This window comes from Oncorhynchus tshawytscha, linkage group LG15 (genome assembly GCF_018296145.1).
Source record: "Oncorhynchus tshawytscha isolate Ot180627B linkage group LG15, Otsh_v2.0, whole genome shotgun sequence".
NCBI lineage: Eukaryota > Metazoa > Chordata > Actinopteri > Salmoniformes > Salmonidae > Oncorhynchus > Oncorhynchus tshawytscha.
Genome location: NC_056443.1, coordinates 5,236,242 through 5,254,846, shown reverse-complemented (window position 1 = coordinate 5,254,846; position 18,605 = coordinate 5,236,242). Strand labels below are relative to the sequence as shown.

General features: G+C 42.0%; 1 protein-coding gene across 4 annotated transcripts; it reads left to right on the top strand.

The window, feature by feature from the left end:
* Positions 1–849: 849 nt before the first annotated feature.
* Positions 850–18,601, top strand: LOC112215007 (zinc finger protein 419). Of its 4 annotated transcripts, XM_042297982.1 has the most exons (8): positions 850–969; positions 3,782–3,868; positions 14,510–14,712; positions 14,862–14,954; positions 15,314–15,409; positions 15,514–15,624; positions 15,786–15,915; positions 16,291–18,601. In XM_042297982.1, the coding sequence occupies exons 1-8, from the start codon at positions 942–944 to the stop codon at positions 18,042–18,044; spliced, it is 2,502 nt and encodes an 833-aa protein (XP_042153916.1). In that variant the 5' UTR covers positions 850–941; the 3' UTR covers positions 18,045–18,601. The 4 variants fall into 4 exon arrangements, with proteins under 4 accessions (XP_042153916.1, XP_042153917.1, XP_042153918.1 ...); XM_042297983.1 differs by lacking the exon at positions 3,782–3,868; XM_042297984.1 differs by lacking the exons at positions 850–969; positions 3,782–3,868 and adding an exon at positions 3,978–4,199.
* The last annotated feature ends 4 nt before the right edge of the window (positions 18,602–18,605 follow it).

Sequence of the window (18,605 nt, the reverse complement as noted above, 5' to 3'; positions counted from 1 at the left end):
TTTACAAGGGAAGGAAGATACTGTAACTCTAAAGTGAACAAAAATATATCTAGACAATGTTTTTATATTAGTGTCTGTCTTACAATATGGGACAGTATTGATACTGCTTTTTTTATGAATAAATAAACCACACTAAAATTCTGGTCATCTCACTGATGAGTTTTCAACCGCGTTCATATCACAGGTGTCCTGTATCATCAGACTGTTGCTCCATTTGCATATGAAGACAATTTGCATTGGTAGCACATGCTTCAGTGTTCTTAAAGTGTTTATAGTCCTGTGAGTTAAACGTGTGCTTTATAGAAGCCACACAACACAAGACAAAAATGACTTTTATCTCCGTAACTATCTTGGTCCTTGCATTTTACACAAATGGTAAGTTAGGAATTACTTCAGTAATTGACCTTAAAGCATTCTATTTTAATATTATTATCCTAATTTGAACAGAAAGTCTTTATTCTAATATTCGTATTTGAACTGAAACAGGTTTAATCTAAATCAAAGACTGCAAATTCATATTTGTTTATCTCTTCCAGGCTGTGCTGGGGACATTCTATTGACCCAGACTCCTGCAGTTGTCATGGTCCAGTCTGGAGAGTCTGCCACGATCAGCTGTAAAGCCAGTAGTGCCATTGACGATGACTTAGCCTGGTACCATCAAAAACCTGGAGAAGCTCCTAAATTCATCATCGACTTTAACACAGGTTTCACATCTGGTCGATATCAAGGCACTGGATATGATATGGATTTCACTCTGACCATCAGTGGAGTTCAAGCTGAAGATGCAGGAGATTACTACTGTCAGCAGCATGAAGCTGCTCCGTTCACACAGTGATACAGAGCCAAACAAAAACCTCCCTCAGCTGTAGAGGAAGTGATCTAAATCTGCCTACTGGGGACTTTCACAAATGTTGTGTTGAAATAGATTATTAATATTTATCATGACAAGGATTATCATGACATATACAGGTAAGCTCAAGGCCCAATCTGAATATAATATCAGTTAATATGCCAGTGTGAGTGTGTATTTATGCACATTTAGGTGTAATATTTGTGCTGTGGAGAAAATTACCAGGCAAGAGACGGGAGAACAGTTAGTGTCGTTTAGTAAGAACATCTCGTTTAGTAAGAACAATCTTCCCAGCTCTGCAGATTTTGCTGCGAGGAGGCAGAGTCATTAGATCATTTATTTTGGTATTGTCCATATTTAGCTCGTTTTTGATCACAGGTCCAGAAATGGCTGAAGAACTTCAACATTTACCTAGAATTAACGCTACAGATAGCAATACTGGTGATTTGAAAAATCACAGTCAATTGATCAATAATATAACAATTATATTAAAAATGTTTATCTTTAATTTACAATCTGTAGAAACTATGAGAATAGTAAGATTCTGCACTTTTGTGAAGCATCACAGCACAGTTCAGAAATATATGGCTAATAGAAATCCAGAATGGATGGCGTTAAGAGATAGATGGGAGGGGTTGAATGGAGCTGAATGGTGGGGACTAATAACAGCAAGATAACCAATGTAAAACATACGGGGTCTGTGAAATGTACATAGGTTCAGAACTGTTGTGAAACAGCACAAATACAAATAGAAACTGGATGGACATCAGAAATAGAGGAAGGACAGAACTAAAAACAAACCAAATTTAACTATTGTAAAATAGATTGTGTCTGTAAAATGTGTAAAGTATGTATAAACTGAAGATAGAAGCCTAAGTGTTATTATTTATTAGTTTACTCCAATTGGGCCGAGGGGTGGTAGGGTTTGCGGGGAACAATAAAGGTAAATTTTTTTTAAAGTGTATAGGTCTATGTATGTATGTATGTATGTATATATATATATATATATATATATATATATATATATATATATATATATATATATATATATACAGTTGAAGTCGGAGGTTTTACATACACTTAGGTTGGAGACATTGAAACTTGTTTTTCAACCACTCCACACATTTCTTGTTAACAAACTATAGTTTTGGCAAGTCGGTTAGGACATCTACTTTGTGCATGACACAAGCAATTTTTCCAAAAATTGTTTATAGACAGATTATTTCACTTATATTCACTGTATCACAATTCCAGTGGGTCATAAGTTAACATACACTATGTTGACTGTGCCTTTAAACAGAAAATGATGTAATGGCTTTAGGAGCTTTTGATAGGCTAATTGACATAATTTCAGTCAATTGGAGGTGTACCTGTGGATGTATTTCAAGGCCACCCTTCAAACTCAGTGCTTCTTTGCTTGACATCATGGGAAAATCTAAAGAAATCAGCCAAGATCTCAGAAAAAAAACTGTAGACCTCCAGAAGTCTGGTTCATCCTTGGGAGCAATTTCCAAACGTCTGAAAGTACCACGTTCATTTGTACAAACAATAGTACACAAGTATAAACACCATGGGACCAAGCAGCCGTCATACCGCTCAGGAAGGAGACGCATTCTGTCTCCTAGAGATGAACGTACTTTGTGCAAAAAGTCCAAATCAATCCCAGAACAACAGCAAAGGACCTTGTGAAGATGCTTGAGGAAACAGGTACAAAAGCATCTATATCCACAGTAAAACGAGTCCTATATCGACATAACCTGAAAGGCCGCTCAGCAAGGAAGAAGCCACTGCTCCAAACCACCATAAAAAAGCCAGACTATGGTTTGCAACTGCACATGGGGACAAAGATCGTACTTTTTGGAGAAATGTCCTCTGGTCTGATTAAACAAAAATAGAACTGTTCGGCCATAATGACCATTGTTATGTTTGGAGGAAAAAGGAGGAGGCTTGCAAGCTGAAGTACACCATCCCAACCGTGAAGCACGGGGGTGGCAGCATCATGTTTTGGGGGTGCTTTGCTGCAGGAGGGACTGGTGCATTTCACAAAATAGATGGCTTCATGAGGAAGGAACGTTATGTGGATATATTGAAACAACATCTCAAGACATCAGTCAGGAAGTTAAAGCTTGGTCGCAAATGGGTCTTCCAAATGGACACTCCAAGCATACTTCTAAAGTTGTGGCAAAATGGCTTAAGGACAACAAAGTCAAAGTATTGGAGTGGCCATCACAAAGCCCTGACCTCAATCCCAACTGAAAAGGCGTGTGCGAGCAAGGAGGCCTACAAACCTGACTCAGTTACACCAGCTCTGTCAGGAGGAATGGGCCAAAATTCACCGAACTTATTGTGGGAAGCTTGTGGAAGGCTACCCAAAATGTTTGACGCAAGTAAAACAATTTTAAGGCAATGCTACCAAATACTAATTGAGTGTATGTAAACTTCTGACCCACTGTGAATGCAAATAAAAATGCAATTTAATTACTTAGAAATCATACAATTTCTTTGTTTTAGATTCCATCTCTCACAGTTGAAGTGTACCTATGATAAAAATTACAGACCTCTACATGCTTTGTAAGTAGGAAAACCAGCAATATCGGCAGTGTGTCAAATACTTGTTCTCCCCACTGTATATGTGTATATTGTTATATGTATCTATGCATACTGTATAGATATATATATTTACAAAAAAAACACAAAAAAGACATCTCGTGCCCTACAGCTCCCCGGCCCAAAACTGTGCATGTGCACAATCTATTAGGTGTTGTAACATAACACTGCCGTAATACATTACTGCTTAGTAACAGCGTAGTAACTAATATAGACAGCTATAGATGCTACACTCCTCCCCCCGTAGTGTTTAACTCCTAGACAACAAGGTAAATACTAATGCAATATCTGAACAATGCATTCTTAAACATTTCTCAACTAAAGGGTTAAAGCACACCTTCCAGAGCCCAGCACAAATCCAGGGTATTATTCCGCCCGAAGATGGAACTTGTGTCCAAATAACTAATCCAGGTAATGTCCTTTTTCTGTCTTTTTATCTAGGACATATTAAAGTGTTTGTTTGTTTTACTGTTCGTTACCTCCTGAAACAGCTCAACTCAGAGGTCAAGCTTTGAGGTGCCCTTCACTGTCGAACAGGATATCTTCGCTCCTCCTTGGCTTCCGGTGGTGGGACAGGTTTAGGTGGAAGGTCAGGCTCTGTCTCTCCCATACGTCCACAGTCAGGAGAATAGTCCCGGGGGTCGTTATTGTCCTTGTTCTCTCTGCATGTCTCTGACGGGGCGTTGGACCATAGCATATGATCCACATGAACATTGACATGGCGATAACCAACTTGGACGTGGTAAGTCAAAGTTTCTCTGCGTTGCAAGATCACACCTGAGGTCCACAGGTGCTTGGGGTGTCTGAAATCACAAACCATTACACTCTCTCCCTCTTTCATTCCTTGATGTCCTTTGAGTGTCTGTCATGAGCTTTCTTCTGCTGTACCTGGTGCTTTGCCACAGTGTTTGACAAGTCTGGTTTCAACAATGTCAGGCAGGTACGTGGTTGGTGTTTCAGAAACAGTTCAGATAGTGTACGTTCCGTTACTGTGTGTGGTGTGTTATGGTAAGTAAACAGGAAACAGGGAAGCCGTTGGTGGGTGGGCACAGACTGAACCTTGAGTCCAGTCCAGGCCTTCTTAAAGGTTTGCACGGCTCTCTCCGCTGCTCCGTTTGATGCCAGATGGTAAGGTGGTGACAGGATACCCCTTACTCTGTTGTTCTTGAGAAACATTTCGAAATCGACGTGAAAGGAGGGCCATTGTCCGAGATGAACTCCTTGACTAGTCCAAAGGATGCAAACAGGTGTCTGAGAAGATTGATGGTCTTCCATCCATTTGGAATGGACATCGACAACAAGGAAATGTTGCTTGTCATTCTCAGTGTAATACACATGGATGCATTCCCATGGTGTAGCAGCCCAGGACAATGGATGAAGAGGTGCAGTAGCAGGCTTGTTGAGCAGTGGCTTACATGCTACTGAATGTCCTGATCCAGTCCAGGCCACCACAGATAACTGCGGGTGAGTGCTGTCATTCGAGTGATCCCTGGATGTCCCTCATACAAGACAGATAGCATTCTCCCCCTGAATTTGTGAGGTACCACCACCCTTGATCCCCACAGAGCACATCCTTGATCAGTACACAACAGGTCTTTCTTGTTGATGAATGGACAAAGGTTAGCCAGCCGGCCAATGTTAAGTCCAAGACTTTTGAAAGGGGCACTGGGTATTTCCTCGTTTCCTCTGCTATGTCTGAAGCAGATATGGGCAGTTTGTCGATGAGAGAGATCTGGAAGATTGCTCTATCATCTTCACTGTCTGAGTCACTTTTGCATGGTAGTCTTGATAGTGCTTCGGCATTTAAGTGGTGACTGGATCGTCTGTACTCAATCTCGCAGTCATATGCTAGCAGTATCAGCGCCCAACGTTGCATTCAAAGTGCAGCCAGGGTTGGTATGGCTGATTTTGGTCCCAGGATGGCCAACAGAGGCTTGTGATCTGTCAGCAGTTGGAACTTCCTTCAGTAGAGGTATTTGTGAAACTTCTTCAGTCTGAATATTATGCTCAGGGCTTCCTTCTCAATTTGAACATAATTTTTCTCACTTGGTGACAGAGTCCGTGATGCATATGCGATAGGGTGTCTCGTCACCTGACGGTAGAACATGTGATATGACGGCTCCTACTCCTTATGGAGATGCATGACACGCGAGTCTCAGCTTCATCTCTGTGTCGTAGTGGGAAAGCCTCTTGCTCTTTAGCAGACACTGTTTGCAAGTCTTGAATGCTTATTCGCATTGTGGAGGCCAATTCCACTTTGTATCGGCCTCCAGCAGTTGGTGAAGTGGATGCAACAATGTGGACAAGTTTGCCACAAACTTTCCGTAATAGTGTTATTATTTATTAGTTTACTCCTATTTGGCTGAGGGGTGGTAGGGTTTGCGGGGAACAATAAAGGCGCATTAAAAAAAAGTGTATAGGTGTATGTATGTATGTATGTATGTATGTATGTATGTATGTATGTATATATGTATACATACATAGGCACCCAGCTGTTGGTTGGGTGCATGCCTTGTGCATCAATCTTGTATCCGAGATACTCCACTGAGTCCTGGAGAAACTCACACTTGCTGCGTTTCATTCTCACTCCATATTTCTCCAGTCTTGACATCACTTTGTCCAGCACTACAAGGTGCTCTTCAATGGTTGGTGCTTGCACGAGGATGTCATCCATGAAACACACAACATTGTCTATGCCGTCCAAGATCTAATCCATTGTGTGTTGGAATAGCACTGGAGCTGTCGAGATTCCATAGTTCAAGTGATTGAATCTGAATAGCCCCTTGTGTGTATTGATGGTCAGATAGTGTTCTGACTCCGGATCCAGCTTCAGTTGCTGATAAGAGAATGACAGGTCCAGCTTACTGAAAACCTTCCCACCCGCTAGAGTGGCAAACAGATCTTCAGCGTTTGGTAGTGGATATTCCTCTGGTAGTATGCAGTGATTTACTGTGACCTTGTAGTCTCCACACGTTCTGACGGTCTTGTCTTTCTTTGGGACTACAACAATCGGAGCAGCCCAGTCGCTCCTTTCCACTTTTGTGATGATGTTATTCTTCTGTAGGCGGTCCAGTTCCTTCTCTGCTGCTTCCTTAAGAGCATATGAAAGATAGGCTTGATTCCTTCTTGCACTCTGACTTTTACTAGTGAAGTTTTCTTTCTCGCCGTAGGTAGCCATCTTCAAAAATATCTTTGTGCTTCTCCAGCATGTTAGTGAGTGTAGCCTGACTCACTGGTTTGTCATTTCTCAGACTAATGATTTCTCTCCAGTTCAGCTTGATGTTCTGTAACCAGTTTCTGCCTAGCAGGCTGGTATCTCTCCTTTAACAATGATAAGCGGTAGCGTCCACTCCTTCCCCTCATACCAGACTGGTACGTGGATCTGCCCTAACACAGGAATAGTGTCACCAGTGTATGGTGAAAGGCGGATGGAAGTTGGCTGAAGTGGGCACTCGTTCAGTTTTTCTTTGTAGATTCTCTCAGGAACAAGAGATACAGACGCTCCAGAAGTCCACGTTGAGATAGATTCCATCTTTTTGTTGTTGAGCTGTGTACACTGTGAACAGTTCCAATACTGATCCAGCTGTGCCTTCCTCTTCTTGTGCTGCGTCTGACACCTTGTGCGCTCTTGCTGTGCATTTTGGAGCTTTACATACTCTCTGTAAATGTCCAACCTTTCCACAATTGTGGAACTTTTCATTTTGGAATCGGCATTCACTGTGCTGATGATTATCTCCCCCACATCTGTAGCAACTTGGCTTAGTCCTTTGTGATATAGGCTGCTGTGTTCTTGTGTAGCCTTGAGGACGGGACTGAGAAAAGTGTGACTTTTGTGAGCCTCTTCCTCCACGTGTGTCACTGACCTTGTGAAATCCTTTCTGACGTTCTGCGTGTCCTGATAGCTCAATTGTATCCCTGTGGGCAAGCTCGAGTCCAAGTGCGATATCACAGGCTTTCTTGAAAGTCAGGTCCTTTTCTGACAGAAGCCTTCTGTGATATGCTTCACTTGTGAGACCACATAGAAACTTATCTCGGAGAGCATCATCAAGAAATTGTGCACACTCACATGTTCCTGCCAGTCTTTTCAAAGCAAGGATGTAGTCAGCCACAGTTTCCCCTTGACTCTGGTGACGTTGGTAGAATTTGAAACGTTCTGCAATGAGAATTGGTTTGGGCTTGAAATGCCTTGAAAGAGTTTCAGTCAGTTCTGCATAGGTCAACTCCACTGCTTTTTTTTGGTTCAATGAGACCTTTCAGCAATCCATATAATGCCTATTTTCGATGGGTTCAAATTGAACCATCAGAGGGCAGTGTCGCTTTTCTCGACTCCAATAGGCTTGCTACTTGGCAGCTCCCGGACACTGTACCTGCTAGCAGTGCTCTACTGGTGGAACAAAATTACTGACGATTTACATTATGATACTGAGTTTCATTACTCACACAAACTTCTTCCCTTCAAGCAATGTCTGTTTAAAATAAGCTTAATCACCTCATCACCACTGTAATATTTGTGTTGTGGAGAAAACTACCAGGCAGGAGACGGGAGTACAGTTAGTGTAGTTTAGTAAGAACATCTTGTGTCCTACAGCCCCCTACCCAATAGTGTGCATGTGCACTATCTATTAGGTGTTGTAACATAACACTGCCGTAATACATTACTGCTTAGTAACAGCATAGTAACTAATATAGACAGATATAGATCACAATACTAAATTAGGTAAGGTTGGTTCAGACAGAACGCAGAAAATTAACACTGACAGAGCAAGTGTGCAAAGTGTATAAATCATCCAGACATTTGTGTAGGCCTAAAAAGTATTTGTGTATTCTAGAGTAGGCCTATCCTGCGCTATAGGTTTTACATTGTTTTTCATAGTCTACACGTCAAATTCCAGCACGCTAGGATTACTTTCTGACTCATGGCAGCAACACTAACTGGATCACTGAGGTATAATAAGAACTGGGGACTGTGTCCAAGATTGTTGTTTTCAAGGTAATCTACTCACGTTCACATACACCGCTTCATGGACCGTCTGTTACGGTTGCATCCTGTTGAAATGGACAAACCACAGGAGTTTTGTGGCACCTTAATTGGGGAGGATGGGAGGGCGGGCTTGTGGTAATGGCTGAAGCGGAATTGGTGGAATGGTGTCAATACATCAAACACATGGCTTCCATGTGTTTGATGTCATTCCATTCACTCCATTCCAGACATTATTATGTCCATGTAACGCTTTCTAGGTTAGCAGTAAAACCTTGAAATCAGTGTAGTGTAGCTAGCCAGTGTAGCTAGCACTGGAGCAATATGATCCAATTTTGGGGTTCTGGTCAAGATTCTAGCAGCCGTATTTAGCACTAACTAAAGTTTATTTAGTGCTTTATCTGGGTAGCCGGAGAGTAGAGCATTGCATCACTCTAATCTAGAAGTGACAAAAGCATGGATTAGCTTCTCTGCATAATATTTGGACAAAAGGTTTCTGATTTTTGCAATGTTACAAAGATGGAAAAAAGCTGCCCTTGAAATATTCTTGATATGTTTGTCAGGGTCCAGAGTAACGCAGAGGTCCTTCACAGTTTTATTTGAGATGATTGTAAAATCATCAAGATTAATTGTCAGATCAAACAGCGTATATCTTTGTTTCTTGGGACCTATAACTAGCATCTCTATTTTATCCAAGTTTTAAAGTAACACATTTGCCGCCAACCACTTCCTTAAGTCTGAAACACAGGCTTCCAGGGTAGGCAATTTTGGGGCTTCACCATGTTTCATTGAAATGTACAGCTGTGTGTGGTCTGCATAGCAGTGAAAGTTGACATTGTGTTTCCAAATGACATCACCAATAGGTAAAATATATAGTGAAAACAATAGTGGTCCTAAAACGGAACCTTGAAGAACACAGAAACGTACAATTGATTTGTCAGAGAAAAATCCTACAAAGAGAAAAACTGATATCTTTCCGACAGATATGATCTAAACCACGCAAGAACTTGTTCATGTAGACCAATTAGGGTTTCCAATCTCTCCAAAAGAATGTGATGATCGATGGTGACAAAAGCGGCACTAATGTCTAGGAGCACGAGGACAGATGCAGAGCCTTCGTCTGACGCCATTCAAAAGTAATTTACACCTTCACAAGTGCAGTTTCAGTACAATGATGGGGTCTAAAACCAGACTGGAGCGTTTCCTGTACATTATTTGTCTTTTGACCTCACCCTTTCCCAGTCCCCTCCCACTCACAAGGCAGGCAATACACTTGACTTCATCTTTATGAGAGGCTGTTCACCCACTAATCTCACTGCAACCCCCTCCAGGTCTATACTTTGTTTCCTTTTCTGTCTCCCTTTCCTCCAATTCTAGGAGGCTCTCCGCACTGCCAAAGCTGAATCTCTCTCCTCTGTTCTCATCCTCCTAGATCATTGGTTCCCAAACTGTTATAGTCCCGTACCCCTTCAAACATTCAACCTCCAGCTGCGTACCCACTCTAGCACCAGGGTCAGCGCATTCTCAAATGTTTTTTTGCCATCATTGTAAGCCTGCCACACACACACTATACGATACATTTATTAAACATAAGAATGAGTGTGAGTTTTTGTCACAACCTGGTTCGTGGGAAGTGACAAAGAGCTCTTATAAGATCAGGGCACAAATAATAATATAATAATAATCAATAATGTTGCTTTTTATTTAACCATCTTCCATATAAAACCTTATTTGTTAATCGAAAATTATGAATGACTCACCACAGGTTAATGAGAAAGGATGCACATAACTCTGCAATGTTGGGTTGTATTGGAGAGTCTCAGTCTTAAATCATTTTCCTAACATAGTCCGTGCCTGTATTTAGTTTTCATGTGAGTGAGGGCCGAGAATCCACTCTCACATAGGTACGTGATTGCAAAGGGCATCAGTGTCTTAACAGTGCGATTTGCCAAGGCAGGATACTCAGAAATCTGGCAGTGGCTTCTGATTAAATTCAATTTTAACAGAACCGCTTGTTGCAATTTCGATGAGGCTCTCTTGTTCAGATATTGGTAAATGGACTGAAGGCAAGGCATGAAAGGGATAACGAATCCAGTTGTTTGTGTCATCAGTTTCAGGAAAGTACCTGCGTAATTGCGCACCCAACTCACTCAGGTGCTTCGCTATGTCACATTTGACATTGTCTGTATGCTTGAGTTAATTTGCACACCTAAAATCATAGAATGATGGAAAGACCTGTGTGTTGTCCTTGTGAATGCAGACAGAGAAGAGCTCCAACTTCTTAATCATAGCCTCAATTCTGTTCCGCACATTGAATACAGTTGTGGAGAGTCCCTGTAATCCTAGATTCAGATCATTTAGGCAAGAAAAAACATCACCCAGATAGGCCAGTCGTGAGAGAAACTCGTTTATCATGCAGACAAGTGAAATGATGGTCAGTAAAGAAAACTTTAAGCTCGTCTCTCAACAAAACGTGTCAATACTTTGCCCCTTGATAACCAGTGCACTTTACCATGTTGTAAAAGCGTTACATGGTCGCTGCCCATATCATTGCATAGTGCAGAAAATACCCAAGAGTTCAGGGGCCCTGCTTTAACAAAGTTAACCATTTTCACTGTAGTGTCCAAAACGTCTTTCAAGCTGTCAGTCATTCCCTTGGCAGCACCGCCTCTCGGTGGATACTGCAGTGTACCCAAGTGGCGTTGGGAGCAACTGCTTGCACGCGCGTTACCACTCCACTATGTCTCCCTGTCATAGCTTTTGTGCCATCAGTACAGATACCAACATGAGCAGCAGCTAGGTTTGGCTACATACGGACCGTTAGTGGAATATCTGCAAGAGAGTAATGGTTAATGTGATTGGATGTTAATTATTTGACTAGGCTACCTGTATTTGACATTGTGTTGTTATTTCGCTGAACACTAGATGGTTAGTTTAATTTGGGGCAGTGAAACGAGGCTACTCAGGTGAGAAAAAAACCCTCACACAAATGTATAGCCCTGTTGGAAAATCTAAATGGACTGTTTTTAAATGTGAATCACAGTTTTATTTGGCATACCCCTGATGGCATTGTGCATACCCCTGGTCATACCCCAGTTTGGGAATACCTGTCCTAGATCTATCCTCTTCCTTCGAAACCGTGAACCATGAGATCCTCCTCTCCACCCTCTGAGAACTGGGCATCTCAGGCTCTGTACACTCTTGAATTGCATCCTACCTGGCAGGCCGCTCATACCAGGTGACATGCAGACGATCTTAGTCTGCACCACATACTCTCACTACCGATGTCCACCAGGGCTTGGTTCTGGGCCCTCTTCTGTCTATACACCAAGTCACTCGGCTCTGTCATATCCTTACATGGTCTCTCATATCATTGCTATGCGGATGACACTCAACTACTTTTCTCCTCCACCCCTTCTGACACCCAGGTGGCAACACGCATCTGCCCCTCCCTACCTTCAGGCTATGCTCAAACCCTACACCCCAACCTGAGCACTCCATTCTGCCACTTCTGGTCTCTTGGCCCATCCACCCCTACGGGAGAGCAGCTCCCAATCAGACTTGTCCAAGCTCTTCTCTGTCCTGGCACCCCAATGGTAGAACCGGCTTCCCCCTGAAGCTAGGACAGTAGAGGCCCTGCTCATCTCCTGAAAAACATCTGAAACTCCACCTCCACAATTAGTATTTTAAAAGCCTTTTGTGAACATCTGTGGTATAGTCTTATCGTAATATTTTGTATAGCGTTGACACTGACCTTGCTGAATGCTACTTTATAGAGGGAAAATGTACTTACTATGACTGTGATATGTGGTCCCACCTAGCTATTTTAAGATTAATGCTCTAACTATAAGTCGCTCTGGATAAGGGCATCTACTAAATTACAAAAATGTAAATATGAACAAATATGTGTCATTGTTAACGTTCAGACAATAATTGTTCATACATCATGAATACATACAGGTGAATTACTTTTATACTATTAAATATGGTAACGTAAACTCACTGCATTCCGTACAAATGTGCGCAACCGCAACATTCAAACGAGGCTACAAAGAAAACTAATGGGACTGTAGCGACTGCGTTGCCGTCAAAATCGGGGGTGTGAAGTAGGTTTCTATTGAAGGGTTGATCGACATGGTAATGGCTCTATAGTATTGGAGAAAATTTGATAAAACCGACCCTCCGTTACATCGTGGCGTGTCATGTCGTTACGTACAGCACGCATAAAGCAACTATTTCTGTCTTACAATCTCTCTCCACCAGGTGTAGCACTTCTATCATCTTTTAAAAACAAGAATTGGACAGTGACGGGGGTAAGGGGGGATACCAAGTCGTTTTTTGCATCATCGTTGAATGCAATCATCATTCTCAAAGCCGCTGTTTACTTCTAAGATCACTTTAGCACCGCCCTAAAAACTGATGCAAATTTGACATAAACCATCAAATGGGTATGTAATGACACATTGATATCAAAATATTTACCCCTGATACCAACCTTGGTAGAGCATCCTACTGGAAGCTAAATAGCTCATTATTAAATAATGATATAGTTAAATTTGAGGTTAAAGATCTGCTCTCACACTTTTGGGAAAGGGCTTGTGAAGAAAAATCTTATTGCAAGAACTGGGAGTTCTTTAAATGTGAGGTGTCCAAATACCTTAGAAAATATGGTAGTAATCTTGCTAAGACCTGAAGAGCTGAGGAGGAAAAGGTGATCATTAAGATAACTTCCCTTTCTCAGAGGTCCCCAGCCAACCTCTCGGGGGAGGAGAAGATGGAACTAATTGAGTTACAAAATAAACTGGATAATATATATAAATTAAAAGCAGAAGGAGCCTCTATTAGATCTAGGAGAAAATGGATTGAGGAGGGAGAACAGAATGTATCCTTTTTCTCTAGACTTGATAAATTTCACTCACTAAAAATAACACTATCCACAAGTTAAACATTGATGGTGTTATTACAGATGACCAAAAAATGAATCTCTAAATCCTGTAGCAATTTTTACAGAAAATTGTATAGCTCTACGTATTGTCAGGAATCCACAGATATGTTTTTTAACTCACTGAATAATGTTCACTCTATCAGTGATATCGAATCTAAACAGTGTGATGAACCCATCAAAATTGAAGAGATTATAGAGTCTATCAAACATCTAAAGAACAATAAATCACCAGGTGTTGATGGAATTACATCAGAATTTTACAAATTATTTTCTGAACAAGTTGCTCCCATCCTATTTGAAGTCTTTTTAGAGACTGTTAAAAACAATGTTCTCCCTCCTACAGTGAGTCAGGGGTTAATAACACTGATACCTAAAAAAGAAGTGCTGCTCATCACTAACTGGCGTCCAATTTGTCTTCTTAATAATGACTATAAGATATTAGCCTTACCACTTGCAAAAATAATTAAATAAGTCCTGAATGCAATACTGGAAGTATTACGTTTGTGGGGCGCTAAAATAAGGGCAATTGTACGGACCAAGGCGATGTAAGAGTTTACGTTACTCTTATTTTTACATTTTCCCGAAACCTTGACCCGGAAGTGCTTTTTTAGTGTTGCTGACGAGACACTAATTACTTTCTGGATGTGCCGTTGTTGTTGCCATTTCCACATTTATTAATTTTATTGCATGTTGATATACTGCTGTATGTTGTTAGATTTGTTGTTTGTTATCCATACATACATTTGATAACAACTTTTCCATCATGGACAAACGAGTCAAAGCTTCTGTCAGTACGGGTAGGGCAGTTTTTTTTTCTTAACTGTCTATGCTGTTTACCCCGGCTAACGTTAGCTAGAGTAGCTCAAATTCAACTTACATGCAGCCCTAACTGAACTGTAAAGTAATTAACTAGTATAGCTAACTACATTCATTTCATGTTAATGTCATGTTGGCTTTCTTTCTAAATGTAGCTATCTATTGCTGCTAAATATATTAAAGCCAAAGAGTATATCGCCCATCTGTGTTATAGTCTTATCATAATATTTTGTATAGCCTTGATGTTGTAGACAAAACCATTTTTTATGCAACTACTGCCTAACATTTTTTCGGTTCTCTCTTCTTTCCATAGGTCCCCCTCTTCCTCTCTCCTCTTTGCGACTATTGGTTTCTCCCCTGCGGCTGATGTATTCATTTGTATGGCATGTGGTGAATCAACGCAATGTGATGCACTATGGGAAGGTCGAGGAGTTTGTAACTGTGGTGACTGAAGCTGTTCCAAAGTTGCTGAGTTACAAACAGAGGGCTCAACTCATCCTGGGCCTGAGAGCAAGGGTGAGTGTTATGTTTTGTGGTCATGGGAGGGGTAGTTTATTATGCTTTGATTGACACATTTGTATCAATGCCAGTAGAAACTAGATGTGTGTAAGGTGGGTGGGGAAGATGCAAGTTTACTCAATATCGCAATGATTCCCATTATTTAGATGATCTTGGAGATGTTCCGCAAGGGTTGTCCACCTAACCCTCAGGCCATCCAAAGGCTCCTGGGAAACATGAACATCAGTGCATCCTCAGGGGTAAGTACATTTTCTCTCTCCTGCATATGTAACCGTATAACTTTAGTCCGTCCCCTCGCCGGGCTCGAACCAGGGACCCCCTGCACACATCAACAACAGTCACCCACGAAGCATCGTTACCCATCGCTCCACAAAAGCCGCGGCCCTTGCAGAGCAAGGGGAACCACTACTTCAAGTTCTCAAAGCGAGTGACGTCACCGATTGAAACTCTATTAGCGCGCACCACCGCTAAATAGCTAGCCATTTCACATCGGTTACACATACATTCAAAGTGTGTAACAGCTACTCATTTTAATAGCTTAATTCAGATAACCAGAAAAGTTATACTTGTATCAAATTATTCACATTCTGTGTTACAGCAGCAAGATGTGGAAGTGGAGGAGTCACAGGCTAACTTTGTGTCGCTGGTCCAAACCCTTTTGAAAAACCCTTATGAGAGGAAGCACTTCTTCCAGGTTTGACATACTTTCTCTCTCTTCATTTCTTCTGACTTGCATTTAGCGGCTCGTCATTCAGGTAGGTTCTCTTATAGACACTGTCACTCTTTCCTTCCCTGTAGGAGGAGTTCCATACACAGTATGGCTCGAAGTATGACACAGCACTGCAGGCCCTTGTGGGAGGCTTGGTCTTCAGACTGGAACAACTGTTATCTGTGCCAGATCTCTCCCAGGTATTGAACTGGTAAATGACAAGTCTATAACTAGTGGTTCACTGATCATACCTAAATTCTGTCATTATTAGATAACAATTTATGTCACATGCCATATTATTGTCTTTACCTCACATGCCACCTCCCTTTTGCTGATCTTTGGTTCTTCCTCTCCTTCTCAGATAGCATCTATGATCAGTGCTGACCCCTCTGACCTGGAGGAGTGTGGGCAGTCTATGTCTGACCCTGAGCAGCTGAAGATCCTCCTCCATCACCAGAAATTGCTAAATAAAACCCAGTTCAACAGAAATGGTAGGCTTGAAAACAGTCCATAGGAAGCTTTGGAGTCTCTACTTGAATCATTATCTGTTATCCTCCCTGTGTATGTACAGTACATTTATAAACAGCTAGACAAAGAACATTACAAGTTTACAAAACCTTAAATAAAAAGATGCAAAAGCTAAACTTAAGGACGGAAGGCATAGAAATAGCACGCATAGGACCGATATACCACTTTTCAGACTTGCTATGTACATTTGGTTGGGTCGGGCACAAAGCTACATACGGGACCTTTCAGTTCATTATGAACCATTTAATGATTTTTTAAAAACAGGAATATATATATAAAAAGCCTAGTCTTCTTAATGTAAAGTACTTCAATATTTTTCATATTTTATTTTTTCTCAGTACCTCTCACTTCTTCTGTGGGTGACTGTGTGCTGTCCTCGCTGTCCTTCCGCCTCGCCTGTGGAATGCCATCAATGGAGCCAGATTTTGACAAGCCATCAGAATCATTAGAAGCCGCTCTAAGTGTCATGAACCCTGCCTCCTTCAGTGACCTGGAGGATTTGGGAATGATGTCAGATGACTCGCCCCATGCTGGAGAAGATAGTACTCTGCAGAGAGAAGAGGGTGCCAAGGATAACGGAAGTGGGGTGAAAAATGCAGTGTGTGACAGTGAAGAAGACGATGCACTGCCAGAGAGCCCGTCTAGTCCTCAAGGTGTTAGCGGACTAGTGGGAGGGTCGCCATCAAAAGGGGCACCAACAGTAAGGAGTATGCTGCCAACAGAGATACACCAACCGCTTGTATCACTGATGAGTAGTTCCTTCACCAAATCCTCTCCTTCACAGATAGTCAAATTAGTCATCCCTGCCACGGTCACCATTGGGAACCAACCGGGTAACCCACCGGTCAAAGTAGCGAGTTTCCACCAGTGGGTCTCCCACATTGCAAGTAACTCGATCTCGCTCCCTTCCTTGCCACCCCTTCCACAAAACAATGATGTAGACAAGGAGATCCGGTCAGGTGACACATGTCTTGGAAGCAGTGTGTTAATTGGGGGTCAGGAAACAGAAGCCAATCTCTTTGAGAGGGCTGTTATCCGAAGGAGATGGGTGCCCAAGCCACAAAGAATAACGGTACCCTCGAAGAGGAAAATCCCTGAGGCAACCATCATTTGCCAGGAGTGTGGGAAGAGTTTTGTCTATCCGTCTCAGCTGGAAAATCACCTCCGCATTCACACAGGAGAGAAACCGTTCAAGTGCACTGAGTGTGGCAGGGCCTTCAGGTCCTTAGGAGGCATGACCACTCATATGAAAAATCACTCTGAAGCGCGGCCATTTAAGTGTGATGAGTGTGACAAGGGCTTTCGGAAAAAGGCTGACCTGAAGAAGCATCAGCTCATCCACATGGGTGCGAAACCACATAAATGCACCATCTGTGGAAAGGGCTTCAGCCAAGCATTCTATTGCAGAATACACATCCAGTCTCATGCAAGTGAAAATAACTTTCCCTGCACTCATTGTCCGAAGAGATTCCCAACCCAATACAAGCTGTCTGTCCACGAGCGCTGGCACACCATGGAGCGCCCGTTCATCTGTGAGCAGTGTGGGATGCGCTTCTTTCATCCCAGTGGGCTGAAGAGGCACATGGGCTATCACATTGGGAACCGCCCATTCCTGTGTGCCCAGTGTGGAAAGACTTTTGTTTATGAGTTTGACCTGAAGAAACACCAAAGGGACCATGGCCCCAAGCCCAAGATCCCATGCCCTGTCTGCCAGAAGGTGTTTGGCAGCAACGGACTCATCAAGGCCCACATGTTTACGCACACCTCTGTAAAACCTTACAGATGTGACATATGCGACAAGACCTTTAAACAGAGCAGCAGCTTGAGCAGTCACAAACGGCTGCACACGGGTGAACGGCCTTACCACTGCGACATGTGTGGGAAGACATACAAGCTGAATCAGCACCTGAAGGAGCACATAATTATCCAGCACACGGCGGAAGGGCACCCCTGTGACCAGTGTGGAAAGGTCTTCAAGTTACCACGTCTTCTGAAGGCTCATGAGCGGTTGCACTCAGGGGAGCGATCTGAGCAACCAAGGAAATACAGTCACACCAGCCGTCGCAGGAGAAATTCCTCCAAAATGAGTTGATTTTCTGCACATTGGCTGCCTTCCACACACACTGACTGGGATGCTATTTTTAATGTCCTGACAAATTGCCAATAGCTGTAATAATATTCCTCATTTTTTGTTGTAGACTTTAGATTTTGGACCATTTTGGACCATAATTCAGGATATCCTAAATAGACTGAACACTGAAAAATAGTATAATGTCTGGCTTAATTAATGCAGCAACAAACATATCTCCTGTTAGATAACAATTCATGATTGTGTCATTAAAATGTATTTATTTGTTGTTTTTTGTATAGGTTGAAATTCTAATGACATAAGATGTAAATTGACAGCTACTCCCTAATCTCTTTTTGAGAGTAGTCAATGATTGCCGGAAGCCTTTACAAAAAATATGCACAACATTTGATGTTGGATAAAGGCAAATAGTCACAATTGTGTGCCACTACTCATTTGTTTTGCTATTTTATTCACAGCAAGGGAAACCAAATGTATGCTAGAACGGTTCTGTGTGATGACTTTTTATAATACATTTAAAGTGTATTAAGCCACAAAATAAAAATTCATACTCAACCAAATATA

What these genes read in the sequence shown, in the direction of transcription:
- LOC112215007 (XM_042297982.1), top strand. Translation starts at nt 942, where the DNA reads ATGACAAGGATTATCATGACATATACAG. An exon ending in TGTCCAAATAACTAATCCAG is followed by an intron (nt 3,869 to 14,509) that starts GTAATGTCCTTT and finishes TTCTTTCCATAG; the next exon opens with GTCCCCCTCTTCCTCTCTCC. An exon ending in TCCTGGGCCTGAGAGCAAGG is followed by an intron (nt 14,713 to 14,861) that starts GTGAGTGTTATG and finishes CCCATTATTTAG; the next exon opens with ATGATCTTGGAGATGTTCCG.